This window comes from Hibiscus syriacus, unplaced genomic scaffold (genome assembly GCF_006381635.1).
Source record: "Hibiscus syriacus cultivar Baekdansim isolate YM2019G1 unplaced genomic scaffold, ASM638163v2 tig00110482_pilon, whole genome shotgun sequence".
NCBI classification, from domain to species: domain Eukaryota; kingdom Viridiplantae; phylum Streptophyta; class Magnoliopsida; order Malvales; family Malvaceae; genus Hibiscus; species Hibiscus syriacus.
The window spans coordinates 1,989,401-2,009,451 of NW_024062758.1; the positions used below are offsets into that span (position 1 = coordinate 1,989,401).

The 20,051-nt window shown below is 32.7% G+C and overlaps 1 protein-coding gene across 4 annotated transcripts in view; it reads left to right on the top strand.

Annotated features, from left to right (window-relative positions):
- Positions 1-6,006: 6,006 nt before the first annotated feature.
- Positions 6,007-20,051, top strand: part of LOC120128912 (ABC transporter A family member 1-like) — a 64,458-nt gene continuing 50,413 nt past the window's right edge. For all 4 annotated transcript variants that reach the window (XM_039146517.1, XM_039146519.1, XM_039146518.1 and 1 more), the window contains exons 1-13: positions 6,007-6,322; positions 6,422-6,501; positions 6,612-6,780; positions 7,060-7,139; positions 7,777-7,993; positions 8,419-8,648; positions 8,770-8,830; positions 8,991-9,077; positions 14,688-14,920; positions 15,006-15,120; positions 15,210-15,299; positions 19,247-19,467; positions 19,549-19,661. In XM_039146517.1, the coding sequence (XP_039002448.1) occupies positions 6,236-6,322; positions 6,422-6,501; positions 6,612-6,780; positions 7,060-7,139; positions 7,777-7,993; positions 8,419-8,648; positions 8,770-8,830; positions 8,991-9,077; positions 14,688-14,920; positions 15,006-15,120; positions 15,210-15,299; positions 19,247-19,467; positions 19,549-19,661 (1,783 nt within the window). In that variant the 5' untranslated portion in view covers positions 6,007-6,235. The remainder of the gene's footprint in view (positions 6,323-6,421; positions 6,502-6,611; positions 6,781-7,059; positions 7,140-7,776; positions 7,994-8,418; positions 8,649-8,769; positions 8,831-8,990; positions 9,078-14,687; positions 14,921-15,005; positions 15,121-15,209; positions 15,300-19,246; positions 19,468-19,548; positions 19,662-20,051) is intronic.

Below are 20,051 nucleotides of genomic sequence, written 5' to 3' on the forward strand. Positions count from 1 at the left end.
TAATGCAACCTTATAGCTAATCATTGTTATTCTAAAAGTTTTGATTATTTTTTTAATGTTATTCTTTGTCGTTCGCATCATATGATGTTTTACCCATTTATTCGGTTCACATAATATAATATTATTTTTAAAATATTTTTATAATATAATATTATTAAAAATATTATATTCTTATATTTAAATTATTTTAGAAAGTATAAAATTATATTATTCAATTGAAAATATAAGATTGTTTTAATATATATTTTATTAAATTATATTTTAGATATTTTTAATAATTTGAGTTTTTGATATAAGATTATAAATATTTACAAAAAAAATCATGAATTATTTTCGTTGCACAATCTAAATTATTAAAAAGTTATATACTAAACAAAGAGGAATCTGTTAAGTCAACGAGCACCGCTGAGCACCATTAACGATGAGCATCATTAATTATAAAAAAATCTAAAATACTAAATGATTGAATGTATAATTGTAAATTAATTAAAAAATTTAAAGGTAAACTAGTTAAAATAAAAGGTAAACTATACCAATGACACCTAACTATAGTCTTTTTTTATTTTGACAATCATTTTTTAAATTTTATCAATCATGTCATCTAACTATTTAAATACATTCAATTAGACCATTTATCGTTAACATTTGACAGAAGTGTTGATATGACAGTTAATAAAATTGGTATAATTATATATTTGATCCTCAATATTTATAGGTTCTATCAATTTGGTCATAAATTTAATTTGATTCAATAAATTTAATTTATAATTAGGTGGTGACAAATGTCACTACGTGATTGGAGGATATTTTTAAATTTTAATTTATTTAATTTAATATTTTATCCTCCTATTAAGTGGTGACACATGTGTGGACCATTCAGCCTGCAATAACCGTTGGTGATATTTTACAACAAATGTTATATATTCTATAGCTATTGATGATAGAAAAAAGAAGTCACACTGCTAGTCTGGAGACTTGAACAAAGAGATTAGGCAAAGGTGTAAGCAATTTAACCACTAGGCCAAATTATTTTTCTAATTGTATACATAATCATTAAATTAATTATTTTTAAATTAATAAATAATTTAAGTTTTTATTAAAAAAATATAATATAATTTATTTTTTAATAAATTTAAGATGTGAATCTATTAAGACTATTATCAGTTTGTATCATCATTGAGACTGTATATGGATGTTTTAGCTCTCGAGTAGTATCCATGAACATTGTTTCTACCCCCGATTGTAATATTAAATAACATGCTTATCGTTTATATATAATATTTTTTTTGTTTTGTTTTTCTTATATATATTAAGTTACAAAAGTGTTCGAGTATAGAATTAAATAGTTATCTTATTTATTGCGCTACACACAGATAATTTATGGAGAACAACTCAAACAGAAAAAATTATAGATTATTTTAAAAAAGAAGAAATTAATTAAAAAATTATAAAAATATAATTTTTTTATTTTCAAATCTTGTATTCAATTACTCCTACCATTAACGATATTTAAGAATATATAAAACAAGTTGTAACATGTGCTAAGATATATAATTTGGCGTAGTAGTTAAATTACTTACACCTTTGCATGGTATACTTGGTTTGAGTCCCCACCCTAGTATTTTGACTCACTTCCCCTCCCCCCCATAATTTGTCCCAAGTTTGATACTTATAGACAGATTTTCTTTCATTAACCCATTTTCCTTTTATTAAAGTAGTGACATATTTTACCATCTAATTGGCGGATATAATATTAAATTAAATAAATTAAAATCGAAAAATATCTTACAACCACGTAGTGCCATGTGTCACTACCTAATTGGAAATTAAAAATATTAAATTGAATTAAATTTATGACCAAATTGATAGATGCATAAATATTGAGGATTGAATGTGTAATTATACCAATTTTATTAACACCACATCATTACTTTCGTTAAATATTGAATTAATTTCAAAATATAACCAATTTGATAGATCATGTAAGTAATAAGGACTAAGTATGTAATTGTATATAATTTATTAACTGTCACGTCAGTACTTTCATTAATTGTTAATGACAAATGGTTTGATTGAACGCATTTAAATAGTTTAATGACATGATTGCTTTTTTTTAAATGACGATCAAAATGAAAAGGGACAATAGTTAAGTGGTCACTGTTATAGTTTACCCAAAAAAGATTATGAAAAATAATATAATAAATATTTAAATTTAACTAATTTACCTTTAAATTTGTAACTAGTTTATAAATTAAATTAATGATGCTTATCATTAGTGATGCTTAACGGTGCTCGTCGAGCGTTGTAGAATTTTCTATTAAATAATATTTAAAAGTCTTTGTATCAATTTTTTTTGCTTCCATGATACTTTTCTTACATGAATTGCTATCGTAGTTGGTCTTTCACTCCTTTTAGTACAATATTAAATATTTTTTTTAAATTACTTGAATATCATATACTAATCTTATATTTAAAAACTTTCATGTTATTTTTAAAAAATATTTTTCTAGACAACGTGTTAATTTCTTTCTAATATTTCTATGTTGTACATTTTCCTTTTATAAAGCATTCGCCCAAATAATTTAATATATTTTTAAATTATATAAAACTATATTATATTGTTTTTGATATGATGTTAATTATAATGAATATTAAATTTATTAAAAAAAAGAAAACTATTACAACAAAAAGGTTAGGTTTATATGATGAACATCCGTTTGCAAATTAATAAGATAAAAAAACTATTTTTATATAAAAATAAAATAGGAAAACGTGATATTATTTTCATTTATTCCTTGCACTATATATCAGTTTATGCAAGTACCCATACTTAAAAAATATTATCCCCAGTTACAATAATTTGATTACAAACAACAAATGACATTTGAATATCATATTATTTAATTTTTTTTATTCTAAGGACATTTTAAGGGCATTTTAGTCTAAAATAGTGATAATTGTTCATTATCTAATAAGTAGGTGAGAATGACATTCTCACCATTTAAGGGGAAAATGACAATATTGGTAATGATGCATTATCCCATGGGGAAATATTTGCAATAAACATGAAAATGTATTGTTTTGAAGTCAAAATATTTTGTGATTTTGTTGTAAAAAAAGGAATTGAAGTTGCACAAATACTCTACTCTACAATGATTAAAGAGTATGTAGTTCAAATTTAATTTAGAATTAACTTAAAACGAAGAATAAATTGAATAAATAATAAAATTATAGGTCAAATTACTTAATTTTATGATCTATAAAATATTTTATCAAAACTTTAAATTTTAAAAAATAAACTATAATTATTGCGAAAGAATTTTAAAAAGTACCAAAATGAAATTTCAACTACATACGAAGGGCCATATGAGATATTATCCATTAATTTTAATTTATCATATTATCCCTCAATAAAAGGTGTGATACCTTCTTGTAATAAAATTTAAAATATAAAATTTATTTTATAATTTTTGAGAATTCAATGCTCAAGAAGATTATTTTAGGATAATTTGATAACTATATTTTAGCCTTATATATTATTTTAAACTAAAATGAAAAACGAAAGTTCGAATTCTCCCATTAATCAATGCAATATAAGTTGTGAATTTAGTATTTATATCAAAACGTTTATATATATATTAAAAATTTTGATCTTAATTAATAACAATTAAATTTGATAAGCCAAACTTATTATTAATAATTTTATTATGTGTAGATTACTACTTTAATTTATGGCTTTCAATTTGATCACATTCTCTAATACTTGTTCATATCATCCCTATGTCTTTTAAGTCAATATTAAAAAGTACAATAACTAAATTAACAAAATAAAAACAGTGACTAAATCATCAATTTATGTATAATGCAGGGACTAGTGATAGATTATGACCAAATGAAATAAAATTTTGGAATAAATGCCGAAGTGCTTTGGAATATCCTAATTTAACATCGACATTTCAATAAAGTGACTACTACTAGTTGTATTGGTTTCACCGAAAGTCCGTGCCACAGCCGGCGACCAATTGTTTTTTCTTCATAACTGCTTAACCTAAACGTTATTCGAGAGGGGTCCCACGCAAATTTTAAAATAAAAGAAAAATCGGACTCTAAAGCCTTTCATCCAATAGAAACGTGACACGTATTCATGAACCCCGTTGTGTTGAAAAGAACTATTCTCTCAATTGAAAAGTACAGAGAGACTCCGACCGCACTTTTTTTATTCCACAACAACTCACGAGAAAATCGGCAATTTCTCGTCATTACATTGCCTTTTTGTGTTTTTAGTGTTAAATTTATGGATAGGACTGAATCGTAATTTTAATTTCCAAAAATATATTGATCTTATTCTATTAAATTTTATTATTTATATCAATTTGTTATTAAAATTAGTATACGAGTACTCGGATTATTATCTTATTTTATAATTTAATATTTAAAACATATGATTTAAAATTTGGGGTACAAACTTTATAATTTAAGATTAAAATATATAATTTATGTAAAATAAATTTTACAAAATCTATATATTAAACAATAATTTATAATACGTTTTCTATAATTACAATTATAATCAATTCATATAATATATATGAATGTGACTAAGAAAATCACTACAACGCTTGAATGGACATATCAATAATATTCTTTTAAATATTTAAATTAAACTTGAAGACAAGACCTATACTAATATATATTTTTTTATTAAAAATACTATGAACTAAGAATCGATGTAATAACATGAAGTAACTTATTGATCATATATTTTTATGTTTGTTAATACAAGTCAATTGTATTTGTAGTTGCATCGATAGATAAAACCATTATATTAACACACATTGATACTGGTAATTTTAAAGATAATGTAATCAAGATGATAGAAATATAGACGACGACAATCCTATTAAAAAACAATTACCATAAAGAAATAATATATAAAACCGAAAAATTATCACATTGTGAGACTCATAAATGATTTATTTTTTTCTCATTTTTATTATTTAGAAATATTTTAATTTATCATATTTAAGTTGTATTTAAATTTATAATAATTAAAATTTTCTCAAATTTATAAATTTTAATATTTCTAAACATATAACAAATCATTTAATTTTATAGTAAGTTTATTTTTCAAATATATAACAAACTAATTTAAATTTATAACGACTTTAAATTTTCTTAAATTTGTAACAAATTAATAGTAATATTCGGGGAGAGAAACGCCTCATCCAACAAACCCACTTGTGTTTCAATCTCTATCGCACGCGCGTTGCTGACGAGAAAAACACATTGGAAACGTCTCCCTTTCAAAGGCGCCAAAGTGGCCAACCTGTACCAGGTGGCATAGCCTGGGCCCCAACCTTGAAACCCGATGCCTTAGATTTTTCCAACCGCACTGCTAGACGCCTGGCCGGTTAACAGAAAATATTAGATTCTAATATTTTACCTTTAAGCGAGGGTTAATTGCATCACATCCCACTAAAACTATCTATTTTTTAAATTAGTTTGTAAATCTTATATTTTTAATTTAATCTGTAGAATACCAATATCATGTGAATAGTATTCATATAAGTATTAAATGTTAATTTATTCAAATATGAAACAGATTTAAACTATGTGATCTATTGTTTATATTACTCGGATCAAGCATACTAAAAAATATGAATAAAATCGAAGGTTACTTTTTTAATATGATAAATTGAACTGTTAATTTGATAAACATATGTATTTAAAATTTGATCTGTATATTTTAAATATGATCTACATCAGATTTGAGTTGATTGAAGTCTAAACTAATAATAATTAGACCAAATAAATGATTTAATTGATATGATACTGATACTTTAAGGATTTGATTGAAATATTTAAAGTTTAAGGATTAATTTAAATCTAGATGATTGTTTGAGTGCATCAATGGAAATTAACCAATTAAATAATAAATAACAAATAAAAATAATTACAATTTAATAGTCGGTATTTCCCTTCACAATCCCCCAACGGTTTCCTCTTCTTACTTTTACATTGCTTCCTTTTCAATTTCCAAAATGTCGACAGTGGTCCCCACTTAACGAAAAAGTAAACCTTGCAGTTTCGCCACCTCCACCTCCGTCTCCGCCACTTTCCACCACCATTACTTCCCTCTCATTTCTTCACTTTCATCTTTTATAATTTCGACTGTTTCGTGGGTTTTGTTCTTGAGTTTCTGTTTCCTTAATTAAAAAAAGAAGAAGCTGTAAGAATGGGGAGTTCTAAGCGACAACTCAAAGCTATGCTTCGAAAAAACTGGCTTCTTAAGATTCGACACCCTTATATCACTGCTGCTGAGGTTTCACTTCGTTTTTTCCCCTCATTTTCTGATTTCTTAATCTAATTCTTCAAATTTTTCTTCTCCTCTTTTTATTGATTTTTTTGTGGTTTGTTGCAGATTTTACTCCCCACGGTCGTAATTTTATTGTTAATCGGTATACGAACTCGTGTTGATACTCAAATTCATCCAGCTCAACCGTAAGTAAAGCTTTATGTTCTTAAATTTTGTTGTTTTCCCATGAAGTTTATGAAAATTTAGTTTTTTTTTTAGAATGGATGATGAGCTGATTGGTATTGAATTGGTTTAGATACATAAGGAAAGATATGTTTGTGGAGGTAGGCAAAGGTATATCCCCTAATTTCCAACAAGTTTTGGAACTATTGTTGGCCAAAAGAGAGTATTTAGCCTTTGCACCTGATACTGAACAAACAAGGCAGATGATTAACTTAATTTCCATCAAGTTTCCCTTATTGCAGGTATTCTCCGATTATCTATTTTTCATTCTTATTCTTATTATTCTTTGTAATTTGTTTTTGACTTTGTTTTTCATTCATCTAGCTGATATGAATATGGGAAACACATTTAATTATCAATTTTTGATTCTTCCTTGTTGCCAAGTTATAATTTAACTGTTGCATGGGAGTCACAATCCTTGTTTTTCTGGATTTCTATATTTATTGTGATTAGCATCTTTCCTTTTTTTTTTTGCATTTTTTTATCACTTACTCTCCAGTAACTTGGTTTGATGGCTGCAGCTAGTTTCTAAAATATACAAAGATGAGCTCGAGCTGGATACATATATACAGTCAGATCTGTATGATACTTGTGATTTCTCGTGAGTCACGCTCTTTTTACCTTGGTTTGATTAGAGGGCATTTTGCTGATAGTTATTATGTGCGTCAGTGTTAACGTGAACAGTTTAAAAGAAATAAACCGGGAACATGCTATTTGGTTATTTATACTGTAGGAGAACACTTCTCCAAGAAGTTTGAAGGTCTTTCAAATCAATAATTAATGATTCTATAATTTTACTCAAAATTAACTTGAATTTAGGTAAAAATTAGAACGTAAATGGTTTACAGATTTTTTTCATTCATATCCTGAGAATTATAGAAATCCTTAGGTATGTGTTGGCCCGTTTCTTTTCCAATAATCCTTGTAAATTCTTGGGGCCTAAATAACATTCTTAATTATCTTGTTAAAAAAGATTATGTAGAAAAAACCTTTATAGTTACTCATTCTATATCATGGGTATGACTTATGAGGTGTTTTTAGTGTTCTGTTGTCGTTGATCTTTTCTTGTACTCTTTTTTCATAGTTAATTATTTTGTTCTTCATATTTGCTTACATGGGATGCTGTTAATAATCTAAAATATCTTTTTATCATGCAAGAAAATGCTTAATTTTATGGGATTTCTTAGAATGGTAGGTAATTGCACTATTTGACTTGATTTGAGTTTATCTTGGTCTAGGAATTGCTCAAATCCAAAAATTAAAGGAGCAGTGGTATTTCATCATCAAGGTCCTCAGTTGTTTGATTATAGCATTCGCCTCAATCACACATGGGCCTTCTCTGGGTTTCCTGATGTTAAAACTATCATGGACACTAATGGCCCTTATCTCAATGACTTGGAATTGGGTGTTAATATCCTATCAACAATGCAGTACAGCTTCAGTGGATTTTTGACTGTATGAACCAATAGATCCTTCCAGACAATGTTTCTAATTTCACATTTGTTTCTTTTGGTTCATGACTTTTTTTTTTTCGTATTCTATTCCTCAGTTTATGCTTTTCGTTAGAGTTGATGAATAATGAATGATGGGTTTTTTTGCTTCAATTTTCAGCAACATAATTTCAAATGAGAGAATAGTGTTTTCCAATGTGCATATATATACATTGTCATATGTTTCCTTTTTTTGTGTGCAAAAATATGGGCTTCTTCTCCCCCCAATACATCATCTGAGTTCTTTGATTTTGTCTCATTTATTCATTTTCATTTTTTTCTATCAATATTCTCTTCATTGTGAAAGGATGGTCATGTACTTCAATTATCATCTCAAATTTGATGAAGTATGCGTTGCTATGGTTGTTGATACTTTTTTATTTTCTACAGCTTCAGCAGGTGTTAGATTCATTCATCATATTTGCTGCTCAGCAAACAGAAACTGGCATTTCTAGTCAAAATATAGAATTAACACCATTGCGCTCAACCAATGTAACATCATCTCCAGGGTTACCGTGGACACAGTTTAGCCCTTCAAATATAAGAATAGCTCCCTTCCCAACTCGAGAATACACAGATGATGAGTTCCAATCCATCATAAAGAGCGTCTTGGGCTTGTTGTATGTGCCTCTTTACATTATTGTCTCTGTGATCATCTTTATTAATTTTACTTTAAAAAGTTTATCTCCATTGGCTAACATGATATATTGTTTATTGTGGCCCTGCCTTTGGGATGAACAGGTATTTGTTGGGATTTCTCTATCCAATCTCTCGTCTGATCAGCTATACTGTGTTTGAGAAGGTTGATAATGACTATTGCAGTGATAATTTTCACATATCTATACTTTTATGCGTACTTTTTTTTGCTTCTATTTGTCTTCAGTTTGTGACATTTGATATAGAAAATATTCTTTATTTTTATTTTCATAATATCTAAATCATTTCCTCTTCCAAAATTTCAGGAGCAGAAGATAAGAGAAGGGCTTTTTATGATGGGATTGAAAGATGGGATATTCCATCTCTCTTGGTTCATTACGTATGCTTTTCAGGTTAGTTTTTGGGTTTGGACATCTAGTGAATAATCATGTTTTTTCCCGTTCTTTGTACTTTGGACAGAGCTTGAGGCCTTTTTTTCCTTTATAATTTCTGTTTGAAAATTTTCTTGATTCAATCAATTTGGTTAGAAATGTATTAAGTTCTGTTGATAGGGACCGAATGCTGTTTTATTGAGTAAGCAAATCATTCATTTTGAGATAAGATAAAGTGTTAACTTTCCTGCACATAATTCAAATATTCAATCAAAATTGATACTAATTGTAGCATGTTAAGTGGCACAAAAGTAGTTGGTCATATTGAAGGGAAAAATGTTTTTGGTTTTTAATGGGAAATGTAAAATCCATAAGGCCTGCAACACCATATCTGTGACTGCCTCTTGGACTAAAACTGGTGTTAACTAATTTTGGTTACTGTGATGTTATGAAAATTTCACTTGTCTGAATTAGCAAAAGAATTCTTATGCTTTTGCTGGTTTCCATCTGTTTGTAGTGTATGCTACCTTCAGTGTGCAATATGAAGTAGCATACTGTCATGGTCGGAGGAGAAGAGGAAGAACGAAGGAACGAGGAGGATTTGGGAATAGAGGAACGAGGGTTAGGGATTGAGGAGAGTAATTTGGGAATTGAAATCAGAAAAGGGTCTGAAGCACGAGGGAGTCATGTGTCTCACTTATCTGATGGGTTGGAGCAGACTAAGGAGTACCAGACGAGATGGAGTGGCCCTATCAAGATGGCCCAATACCTGCAGCACCAAAAGAAGGATAAGAAGCAATTGGTTAAGCATTCTGTTAGTACAGAATGCCAGCTGGAATTGTTAGATTTCCCGTACTAGCTAGTAACTAAATAAATACCTGCTGTGTAATCAACATTTCCCTTATGAAATGAATGATGAACTTTCCTTTTCTCTAAATTCTCTCTTCTTCTATCATCTCTATTCTCGTAATCTTCTCTATTTCTCTTCAATCCATAACAATTGGTATCTAGAGCCTCAATTCCTGGCAATTTTTCAGTGGGTGTGACAAAGACAAACCAGAATATGGCTGAAACTGATTTTTCTGTACTTCAAAAACAAATTGAAGACTTGGCTGCGTTGGTGAAGCAAGGCCAAGATGATTCTAATCCACCTAAATGGTGGAAAAAGCAGGAAAGCCGATTGAATACGTTGGAATCTAAACTGGAAACAAATCAGAGATATGTGGAGCAGATCTTACAGATTTTGAAGGATAAAAAGTGTGAGCAAAAGCAAATGAATGGGGACTGCTTTACTCAACTACAAGAACAAATCAGTTCAGAGAATAAACAGGTAAATATTCCTAACCTTCCTAAGACTGATGGGAAGAAACCTATGTTAGTGACAGGGATGAATGAATCTCGATTTTCATATAAGATCAGTGAATCTGAAATCCTAAAATCTAAACCAGCACATGGTGACTCCATTAATGAGTTCACAGCCAAGGATATTAGGATACTTCACAATAGAGGGCATAAACTGTTTGAAAAAATGTCTAAGCTAACGTTTCAGCATTGGATAGATCATGGCAGTAATGACAAAATGTTAAGACAAGTTTTCACAGGTGGTGTTGATAAATTCATCAAATGTGAGTTCAATGTCGAGGGGATAAACCTCTACATGAACAGAACAAAAAAATGGATTAGGTTGGAATTTGCACAGCAACTTCAAAATCAAATGGAGATTCCAGATGCACTAAGAAAGAGAATCGTCCCTTATTATGATACGAGATGGAGGATGGACCACTATAAAACTCAAATTCTACAGTGCCAAAAATCTGCTACAGAACATTCCTTTAAGGCAGTGTTGACAAGTCTTTCCAAACCAGGTGGTGGCGAGTTTGGAAGGTTCTACAGCTTGCCTGCCCTGAATGATCCAAGGATTGATAAACTGCCATACTCTATTAGAATCTTGCTTGAATATGCGGTTCGTAACTGCGAAAACTTCCACGATTTCACTGGAGTGCTTGCTGAGGTTGACCTTGCTTGTATGCTAATGCAATGCACAAACTTGACAGTGATACAATTAATCCTATGGTTACTGTAGATATTGTCATTGACCATTCAATTCAAGTTGATGTAACCAGATCAGAAAATGCAGTGCAAGCAAACATGGAACTTGAGTTTCAGAGTAACAAGGAAAGATTTTTTTTCCTTAAGTTGGGATCTACTGGCTTTCATAAAATGCTTGTTGTTCCTCCTGGTTCTAGTATTGTGCATCAAGTTAATCTTGAATATATCGGGCCCGATAATGTGGTTGGAATTGATTCCCATACAACTATGATAGATGGTCTTGGAGTAGCTGGTTGGGGAGTTGGTGGTATTGAAGCTGAGGCAGCCATGCTTGGTCAGCCTATGAGCATGGTTTTACTTGGTGTTGTTGGATTAAAGTTATTTGGAAAATTAAGAAATGGTGTGACATCTACTAACTTGATTATAACCGTGACACAAATACTGAGGAAGCATGGTGTTGTTGGCAAATTCGTTGAGTTTTATGGGGACAAGTTAGAGTATCTAAATGTTACTGATTTTCAGCTTTTAAAGGAAGTTGTTGATCTTGACATCCGTATCCAAATTGATAAAGACAGTGGGATAATAACAATTATTGATTCAGGCTTGGGTATGATAAAACAAGAACTTGTTGATTGTCTTGGAACAATTAAACAGGGTGGAACTGCTAAGTTCTTGAAGGCTGTGAAGGAAAACAAAGATGTTGGTACAAACAACAATTTGATCAGTCAGTTTGGAGTTGATTTCTATTCAGCATATTTGGTTTCTGACAAGGTAGTTGTTTCAACAAAGAGTCCGAAATCATATGTACGGGAAGGAGAAGTAAATGAAAGCTCCTATTCTATTTGGGAGGAGACAACTCCAGAATGGCCTCAAAAGCTTGTGAAGAATTATTCACAAATTGTTTCTTTCCAAATTTATACATGGCAGGAAAAGGGAATCAATAAAGAGGTCAAAGTTGATGGGGACCCAGTTGAAGCTAAAAAGTCTGGTCAAGATGAAAACATTGAGAAAAAGAAGAAAACAAAGAAGGTTGTGGAGAACTACGGGGATTGGGAGCTTACAAATGAAACTCAACCTATTGGGAATATGCTTACTCATCTATTGGACTATGTGGGTGTATTACGTCGGAATATTATGGATTTAAGGATATACTCTAGGGTGGAAGAATATTTTAGTGGCTATGAAGGATCAACTCTCCTTAGTTGGTATAGAGAAATTATTGACAGAAAATTTATTCTTGTCAATGTGGTTAATGCTAAAACTTATGAGGTTACTGTTGCAGATTATAACAGTCGTTTTTTATTTGGGTACACATCAGTTCGATTAGATTTGGTTGTTGGAGAACTTAGAATGTTTGAACCAATTGGAAATTTTTTCCTTAAACTTCAACTGGTGGAGATAATTGCTCTTATCGGAAGGGAAATAGAAGGTGCTGAACTAACTGTTGTGGCAGTGATTCTAACAGTTGAAACCCAACAATGGGTTTGGGGCAAATATAAGAAGTATGTGGGGTCTAAGTTTGGGTCTATTAAGCTGCCAATCCAAGGACCATGCCTAGCTATTGGGTTTCTACCCCTCCATTTTGATGATATTCGAGTTGGGCAACTTGTTACCTTGAAACGAAGAAATGAGAGGCTAAAAGATATACGAAAGAGCATAGTTTCACAAAACAATGATGCGGTGTTGTATGAAGTGAGTGTGAATCCAGATAAACCACCTACTCTGCTATGGTGTTTAGAATTAACAGTGTATAAGGTCCCAGATATGTTGCAAAACAGAATTAAACAACATGCTGATATAAATCGAAGTGAAAGATAGTTTCAATTCGAAGAAGAAGTATACCTAAATTTGCAGCTCTACAGGCAGACATCCATTGCCCTGCGAAGGAAATTGAAGTTAGCAGTGAAATTTTATGGACCTTATGGAATTCTGGAAAAAATAGGAACAATAGCCTATCGGTTGGACTTACCAGATTCCTCTCGCTTGCATCCAGTATTCCATGTGAGCCTCTTGAAGAAGTTCATAGGCGATTCATCCACTGCTGTCACCAAGCCTCCAACAGTTGATGAAAAAGGGCTGTTACAAATTAAACCCTTAAAGATTATGGGCAGAAGGATTGTAAACAAAAATGGCAAAACTGTGACTCAACTTTTGGGTCGCTGGGAGAATCTCGATGAAGAGTATGACACTGGGGAGGATTATTCGACTCTAAAGGGACAATTTACTGCGTTTGATCCTTGGGGACAAGGCTCGTCTCGAGGGGTGGGTATTGTCATGGTCGGAGGAGAAGAGGAAGAACGAAGGAACGAGGAGGATTTGGGAATAGAGGAACGAGGGTTAGGGATTGAGGAGAGTAATTTGGGAATTGAAATCAGAAAAGGGTCTGAAGCACGAGGGAGTCATGTGTCTCACTTATCTGATGGGTTGGAGCAGACTAAGGAGTACCAGACGAGATGGAGTGGCCCTATCAAGATGGCCCAATACCTGCAGCACCAAAAGAAGGATAAGAAGCAGTTGGTTAAGCATTCTGTTAGTACAGAATGCCAGCTGGAATTGTTAGATTTCCCGTACTAGCTAGTAACTAAATAAATACCTGCTGTGTAATCAACATTTCCCTTATGAAATGAATGATGAACTTTCCTTTTCTCTAAATTCTCTCTTCTTCTATCATCTCTATTCTCGTAATCTTCTCTATTTCTCTTCAATCCATAACACATACATCTAAATTTGAATTCTTTTTTAATGTGCAATTCATGAAGGTTTGTGTGTTATCCTCTTTTTAATCTTTTATTAAAGATGTTTAAAAATGTTGGTTAATTGTGTATTTTCACAGTTTCGGATGTTTAATTCAAGGTAACAGTGTTGCTTCAATGATGAGAGCATAATATGTCATGGACTCTGTTCTTACTTTCATATTTTTCATCACAATAGTAGACTTCATTTCTAAAATAGAGATCCTGCTTCCTCCCTGCCCCTTAAACCTAGATGGAGTATCCTAGTTTTCTGCTACTATTTTGTTTTGTAACTTGCAGGATAGTTGGCGTCTTTGTAGTATTGTATCTGTCTTGTGAAGATGGTAAATGGTATGGATTGCAAAATTTTTACTATAATTCTGTAATAAGTAAACATATAGCTGGTTTTGGTAGTTGCTCTTGATGTGGTTACTCTTGCTTCAGCAATGATTCTAAGTGGTTGATTAGAAAAGGAAGAAAGCGGTAGCAGTGGGAAGTGCCTTGGAATATATTCTGCTACGGCACATATAGGTTGAAAAAGTGGGAAGAATTTATTTGCTCTTTTAATGATTTTGAGCAGCCATGTATTGAGTATGTTTTTGTGGTCGAGTTATGCTATGGAATTGTAAGTTCGGTTTTTTCTTTTATAAATCACGCCTAACTTACTAGAGATCCAGAAGATACATAGAAATTTTGATTAATATCATCAGTTTCATGATTTAAGAACTTGTTTCTTTTGGTTTCTAAGTTCGGATTTATCCAAGCAAAATTGCCATTGTGGCTGGTGAGCCGTCTTGGGAATTATTACTTCTGGGATTCTCATGTTAAAATAATTTGATTCCATTTGCAGTTTGCCATTTCATCTGGGATCATTACAATTTGTACCATGGATAACCTTTTCAAGTATAGCGATAAGACAGTAGTGTTCGTGTACTTCTTTGTATTTGGACTCAGCGCGATTATGCTATCATTTTTGATCTCTACGTTCTTTACACGAGCAAAGACTGCCGTTGCAGTTGGAACTCTTTCTTTTCTTGGAGCCTTCTTTCCTTATTACACTGTCAATGATGAGGCAGTTGCAATGTAAGTACTTGTGCAATGAACACACCTTATGCTCTGTGGTTTGTTTCAGTTTTTTTTTCTCATTTCAGTTCATTTTCTACTACAGGTTATTGAAGGTCATTGCCTCTTTTCTCTCACCTACGGCCTTTGCTCTTGGATCTATTAACTTTGCTGACTATGAACGTGCCCATGTAGGGCTTCGTTGGAGCAACATATGGCGGGTATGTTCTATATGAGGCATTTTTTGCTCTATAAATCTTCTTTTGATACATTTTCATTTTCATCTTTTCTTAATTTACCATTGCTGCAGGGCTCATCTGGAGTGAACTTTTTGGTTTGCCTCTTAATGATGTTGTTTGATACATTGGTGTACTGCGTTGTTGGTCTCTACCTAGATAAGGTAACTCTTAAAACACCCAATTTTTCTTTTCTCTTTTGATTGAAGTGGTTTTAATTGTCAACTCTTATATTAGAAAATTGTTTGTTTAAATGGGGTAATGATGCATATAATGGAGAAAAAGTGTGAGAATTGCTCCTTGTAAAAGGAATTTTTTTAGTTATACTTCTGCTGATAACAGAGTTAAAACCTTGTTCTAAAATGACCTTCTTGCTTTGCACCTTGAATGTGCTCTGATAATTCTTTGTTTTCAAATAACGGCAACAACAAGGCCGGTATAGTTGTCTTGACTGAATCTAATTAAAGATTGCAACTTCACAAACTAAACTACATGGATAAGCCAAATATGAAGTAAAAAATAGATTAAAGACATAATAAGGGTGAATGTTTGGGCTTCTTCTAAACCGACTTCCTTTACCTTGACATTCCCAAGTCTGAGTTACTGATTTCCTAAACAATCGCCCTAACAACTGAATTGTAGCTCCGTTTTAAAATTAGGATGGTTGTGTCAGAAGCACTTCTAATGGAGAAATTCTTTGTTACCAGTAATCTAATCAAACCTTTTAATGAATAGTATTAAACTATATTTTTCTGATCTTGCTACATTACCTGAATAAAATATTTAATTGATGAGTTTAACCCTTGCTCAAATCACAGAGTAAGCCAGTACCACTTAAAAGTGCTTTGTTATCATCAAATCAAACTGATAGTTCCAACAATTGTTATTTTTTTTATAGAAGTTGGAGGTCTCATTAAAAAACCCCTTCGTAATTGACCCTTTCGAAAAGGAAAGGGTCAAACAGCGGAAGGAGGAAAAGAGTACCTCATTTCATTAATAACAGAAAAATACATTATAAAACCTTTACAAAACAGCTTGTTCTCAGCCAATCCCTGCCTTAGCTAACTTATCGGCTTCCCAATTACAACTCCTAGGAATTAACTTCATTATCAAACCCCTGGACATTACATAAGACTCAATTTCATTAATTAAAATTCTAAAAAACACCGGAGAGAGATTGGGCAACTGAACCCAATCATAGAAACTGCACAGTAAGGTAAAGGAATACCCTTCTCTTCCATAACGGGCTCCAACCTCTCGAACCAAAAGGACAAAGCCTCCCACTTGTCTTCCATCGTTGCAACTTTCTCCTCCACTGTCTGGAAAACTATTAAACAGGCTTTTTTTGCATAACCCCATTTTACCACCTTGACATTGATTCCCTCAGATCTTAATGCCGTCTGCACAAAGTCAACTTCAATTATCGCCTTGCAAATACCTGTTAAAGACGATCTAAGCCATGTCCTATCCTCCATTGGAATAAAAACTTCCAACGGCTTTTTCGCCTCCATCTTAGCTCCAACACTCCCTACTTTCTGACCCTTAACTTCTTTCACTCCCACAACCATATCTTTATACGTCCTCCCATCGTAAAACTTGTTCATCAACTCCTTCTTCCCAGAATCTGCAATTGGAGATAATGATTTATTCCTTAACGACTCCTCTGCGCCTGCATCTCTAGCCCCCGCCACATTCGTACGCTTAAAGTTCCTCGAAATATTTTTCTTCTGATACTTCGCAATCGACACCGATATTCTCCTCCTATCGAACAAGACATTGTTCATCCTTTCAGTTACATTATGCAAATCCTCTTTGCTTTCAAAATGCACAAAAGCAAACGTATTATCCTTGTATTTAGGTCTTCTATTATCATACGGAATGAACACCTTAATCACCTTGCCATGATGACTAAAACGATCCCATAATGCACTTCTATGCACTCACCTACTAAGATTATCCACGAATACTACCCACGATACTCCTCCAGACACTGATCTACTTCTGCCCGGACGAACAAAACCCTTCAAACTCTCATTCTCTCTCTCTCTACCTTTCTCTCTCATGATTTTTAATTTGAAGGCTATCTTGGTGGATATTCCAATATCATCTCAAGCCTCTTGGATTTGGAAAGGGGTGGTTAAGAATTGCATGGTAAGTGACGACTTTGGAGCTTGCTTTAGGGATCACGTTGCCTTAAAAGTGGGAAACGGAGAGGCCATCTTGCTCTGGCATGATGTTTGGTTAGGCAATTCCTCTCTGAAAGTTCGACTCCCGAGATTATTTGCTCTTTCGGTTAATAAAGATTGGAAAATTGCAGAGTTTAGAAGTCAGAGTTGCTCGGGTTGGGGGTGGGATATCCAAATGATGAGGAATCTCGTGGAATTAGAGCAGTGGCTAGAACTTAACCTACTACTTTCAAATTATCCTGGTGGGTATGAAGACTGTTGCATTTGGAGAGGATCTGGAGATGAAGCCTATTCTGTTAAATCCTGTATCAGGTTATTGAATGAAAGAGGTGAAGTTGTTTCGCATTGGAAGAAATTTGTGCGGCTCGGGGTTGCCCCTCCTCGAGTGGAAACGTTCATATGGAAGTTCTGTCATCAGAAGTGGCAATGAAGATTGAGTTGATCAAAAGTGGCGTTTCAGGGATCGTGGATAACCTTTGCGCTCTATGTGGTTTATCCTCAGAAACTATCCCACATCTGTTTGTCTCTTGTGGAGTCGTTTGGGGTTTATGGTCTAACTTTCTACGACTGAGATTTGTCTTTTGTTATGCCAGAAAACCCGATAGCTCTATTGTCCGCGTGGATGGATATTATCCCTCGATAGATCATTTGGTCCCTATCCCAGGGGAGATTCTATGGTCGGTTTGGAAATGTAGAAATGAAATCGTTTTTAAAGAAGGGAAACTTGATTCACTTCACTTTTTCTTCCTAGTGAGATACAGGGTGTCTGCTTGGTTCTTGGCGAAATTTCCTACGGTTGGTATTTCCTTTGATTGTCTTGTGGGGAATCCTTCCTTGGTTGAATTATAAGAAGCTCCCCTCTGTTCCCTTGTCTTGGAAACCTCCACCCCAGGGTTTCTACAAAATTAATGTTGATGGTGCAATGGATAAATTGTGGTCTAAAGGGGGTATAGGGGGTTTATTACGGGATGCCGAGGGTAATGTGTTGGGAACGTTTTCATAAATTGTAGGACCTGGCCCACCTTTCCTGACTGAGTTGCTGGCTATCAAAGCAAGATTATCCTTCTTTGAGAAGTCCGAGTGGGGCTCAAGAGGTCGACTAATTTTGGAAAGTGATTGCTCAAGCCTTGAAATGGATCGGTAATCTTGGGTCTTGTTCCCCTATGTTTGAGTCCTTGGTTAAGGAAATAGTGTCTATGGTAGTTGACAGGAATGTTATTATGAAGCATGTTTTGAGATGTGTGAATTGTGAGGTTGATAAGTTAACAAAGTTAGGGTTTGTGCATTGATTGTATTATCTTTCTGGGTTTTTTGGAATAGTGCTACTGTTTTAGGCTTGTTCTCTGATATTACTTGGGTCTATGTAATTTGGAGATTTTCTCCTTCCAATGTCCATTGAAATACATCAGTATTTCGGTGGTTATGAAGGGTTATTTTTAATGAGACCTCCCTCTTTTAAAAAAAAATATATTGTATTATTTTATTTTTATATATTAAATGATTATATCACATAAAAATTAAATTTATAAATAATATGTAATACTATAATGTGAACATTAAAAAACATGTTAAGTTGTCCACGTGTAAAAGAGTAAAAAATTCATTTAATAGAAGGGAAAATAATATAAAATCATTTAATATTAAATTAAAATAGAATAATTATTTTTGGAAAAAATACAAAAAATAATATAGGTGGGCTGAAAATGGGCTTGTGTTTGCCATTTACAAATACAGGAGGGCTTGGGTTAAATTTGATGCTCATATTTCGGGCTAGGCTGGGTTTGGACAATCATGAAGTGTGTTAATCCCATGCATAAGCCCCACCAATACCCGAATTGGTCCGGCAGTGAACACCTTTAGTCTTGTCTACCTCTTCTAGAATATTTTGTGCATGGTGAAATGTGTTGAAATGATTATTGGATCAGGTTCTTCCGAGTGAAAATGGAGTTCGTTATCCTTGGAACTTTATATTCCAAAAATGCTTTTGGAAAAAGGAAATTACCGTAAAACATCAAATTTCCAGTTATGAACTAAAAATTAATGATACAATCTCCAAAAGGAAAAGTATCTTTCCTAGAAAGGATACCTTTGGACCGGCTTTGGAAGCTATAAGTTTGGAAATGAAGCAACAAGAGATCGATGGCAGGTACATGTACTGAAATTAGTATGCTTTCTTATTTTGTCCAGTTTAATTGGTTACCCCCTATATATAATGCTAGACACGCAGATGTATCCAAATAAAGGACCTGCATAAGACGTATGCCACTAAGAAAGGGAAGTGCTGTGCTGTTAACTCCTTACAGCTGACCTTGTATGAAAACCAGATCCTAGTCCTTCTTGGTGAGTATGCTAACTTTCATTTCTCAGTATCTGTCGCATCCTTCTCTTCTCAATCCTAAACTGCAATCTTGTTGATAAGTTTTGGAATTAATTGTTGGAATTCCAATATCCTAAATTTTGTTCTTCTTGTAAGGTCTTGAAGGATTTGCTAGGGTCATGGTCATTCAAATTATTGTCTGGCAGTGGTGGGATCTGCCCCCCTATTGTGATATTCAAACATGGGATTTCATTTATATTTGTTATATCCATAAATTGCAGTTGATGGGGTTGGACTAATTTCATTGAAATATGTCAAAAGGTTAACCGAGTTTCTACATGATAAGAGAACTAGGTCGTGAGAGATCAGCTCATTTGCTGCATTACGGAGTAGTTTATAGGGATATTTTATGT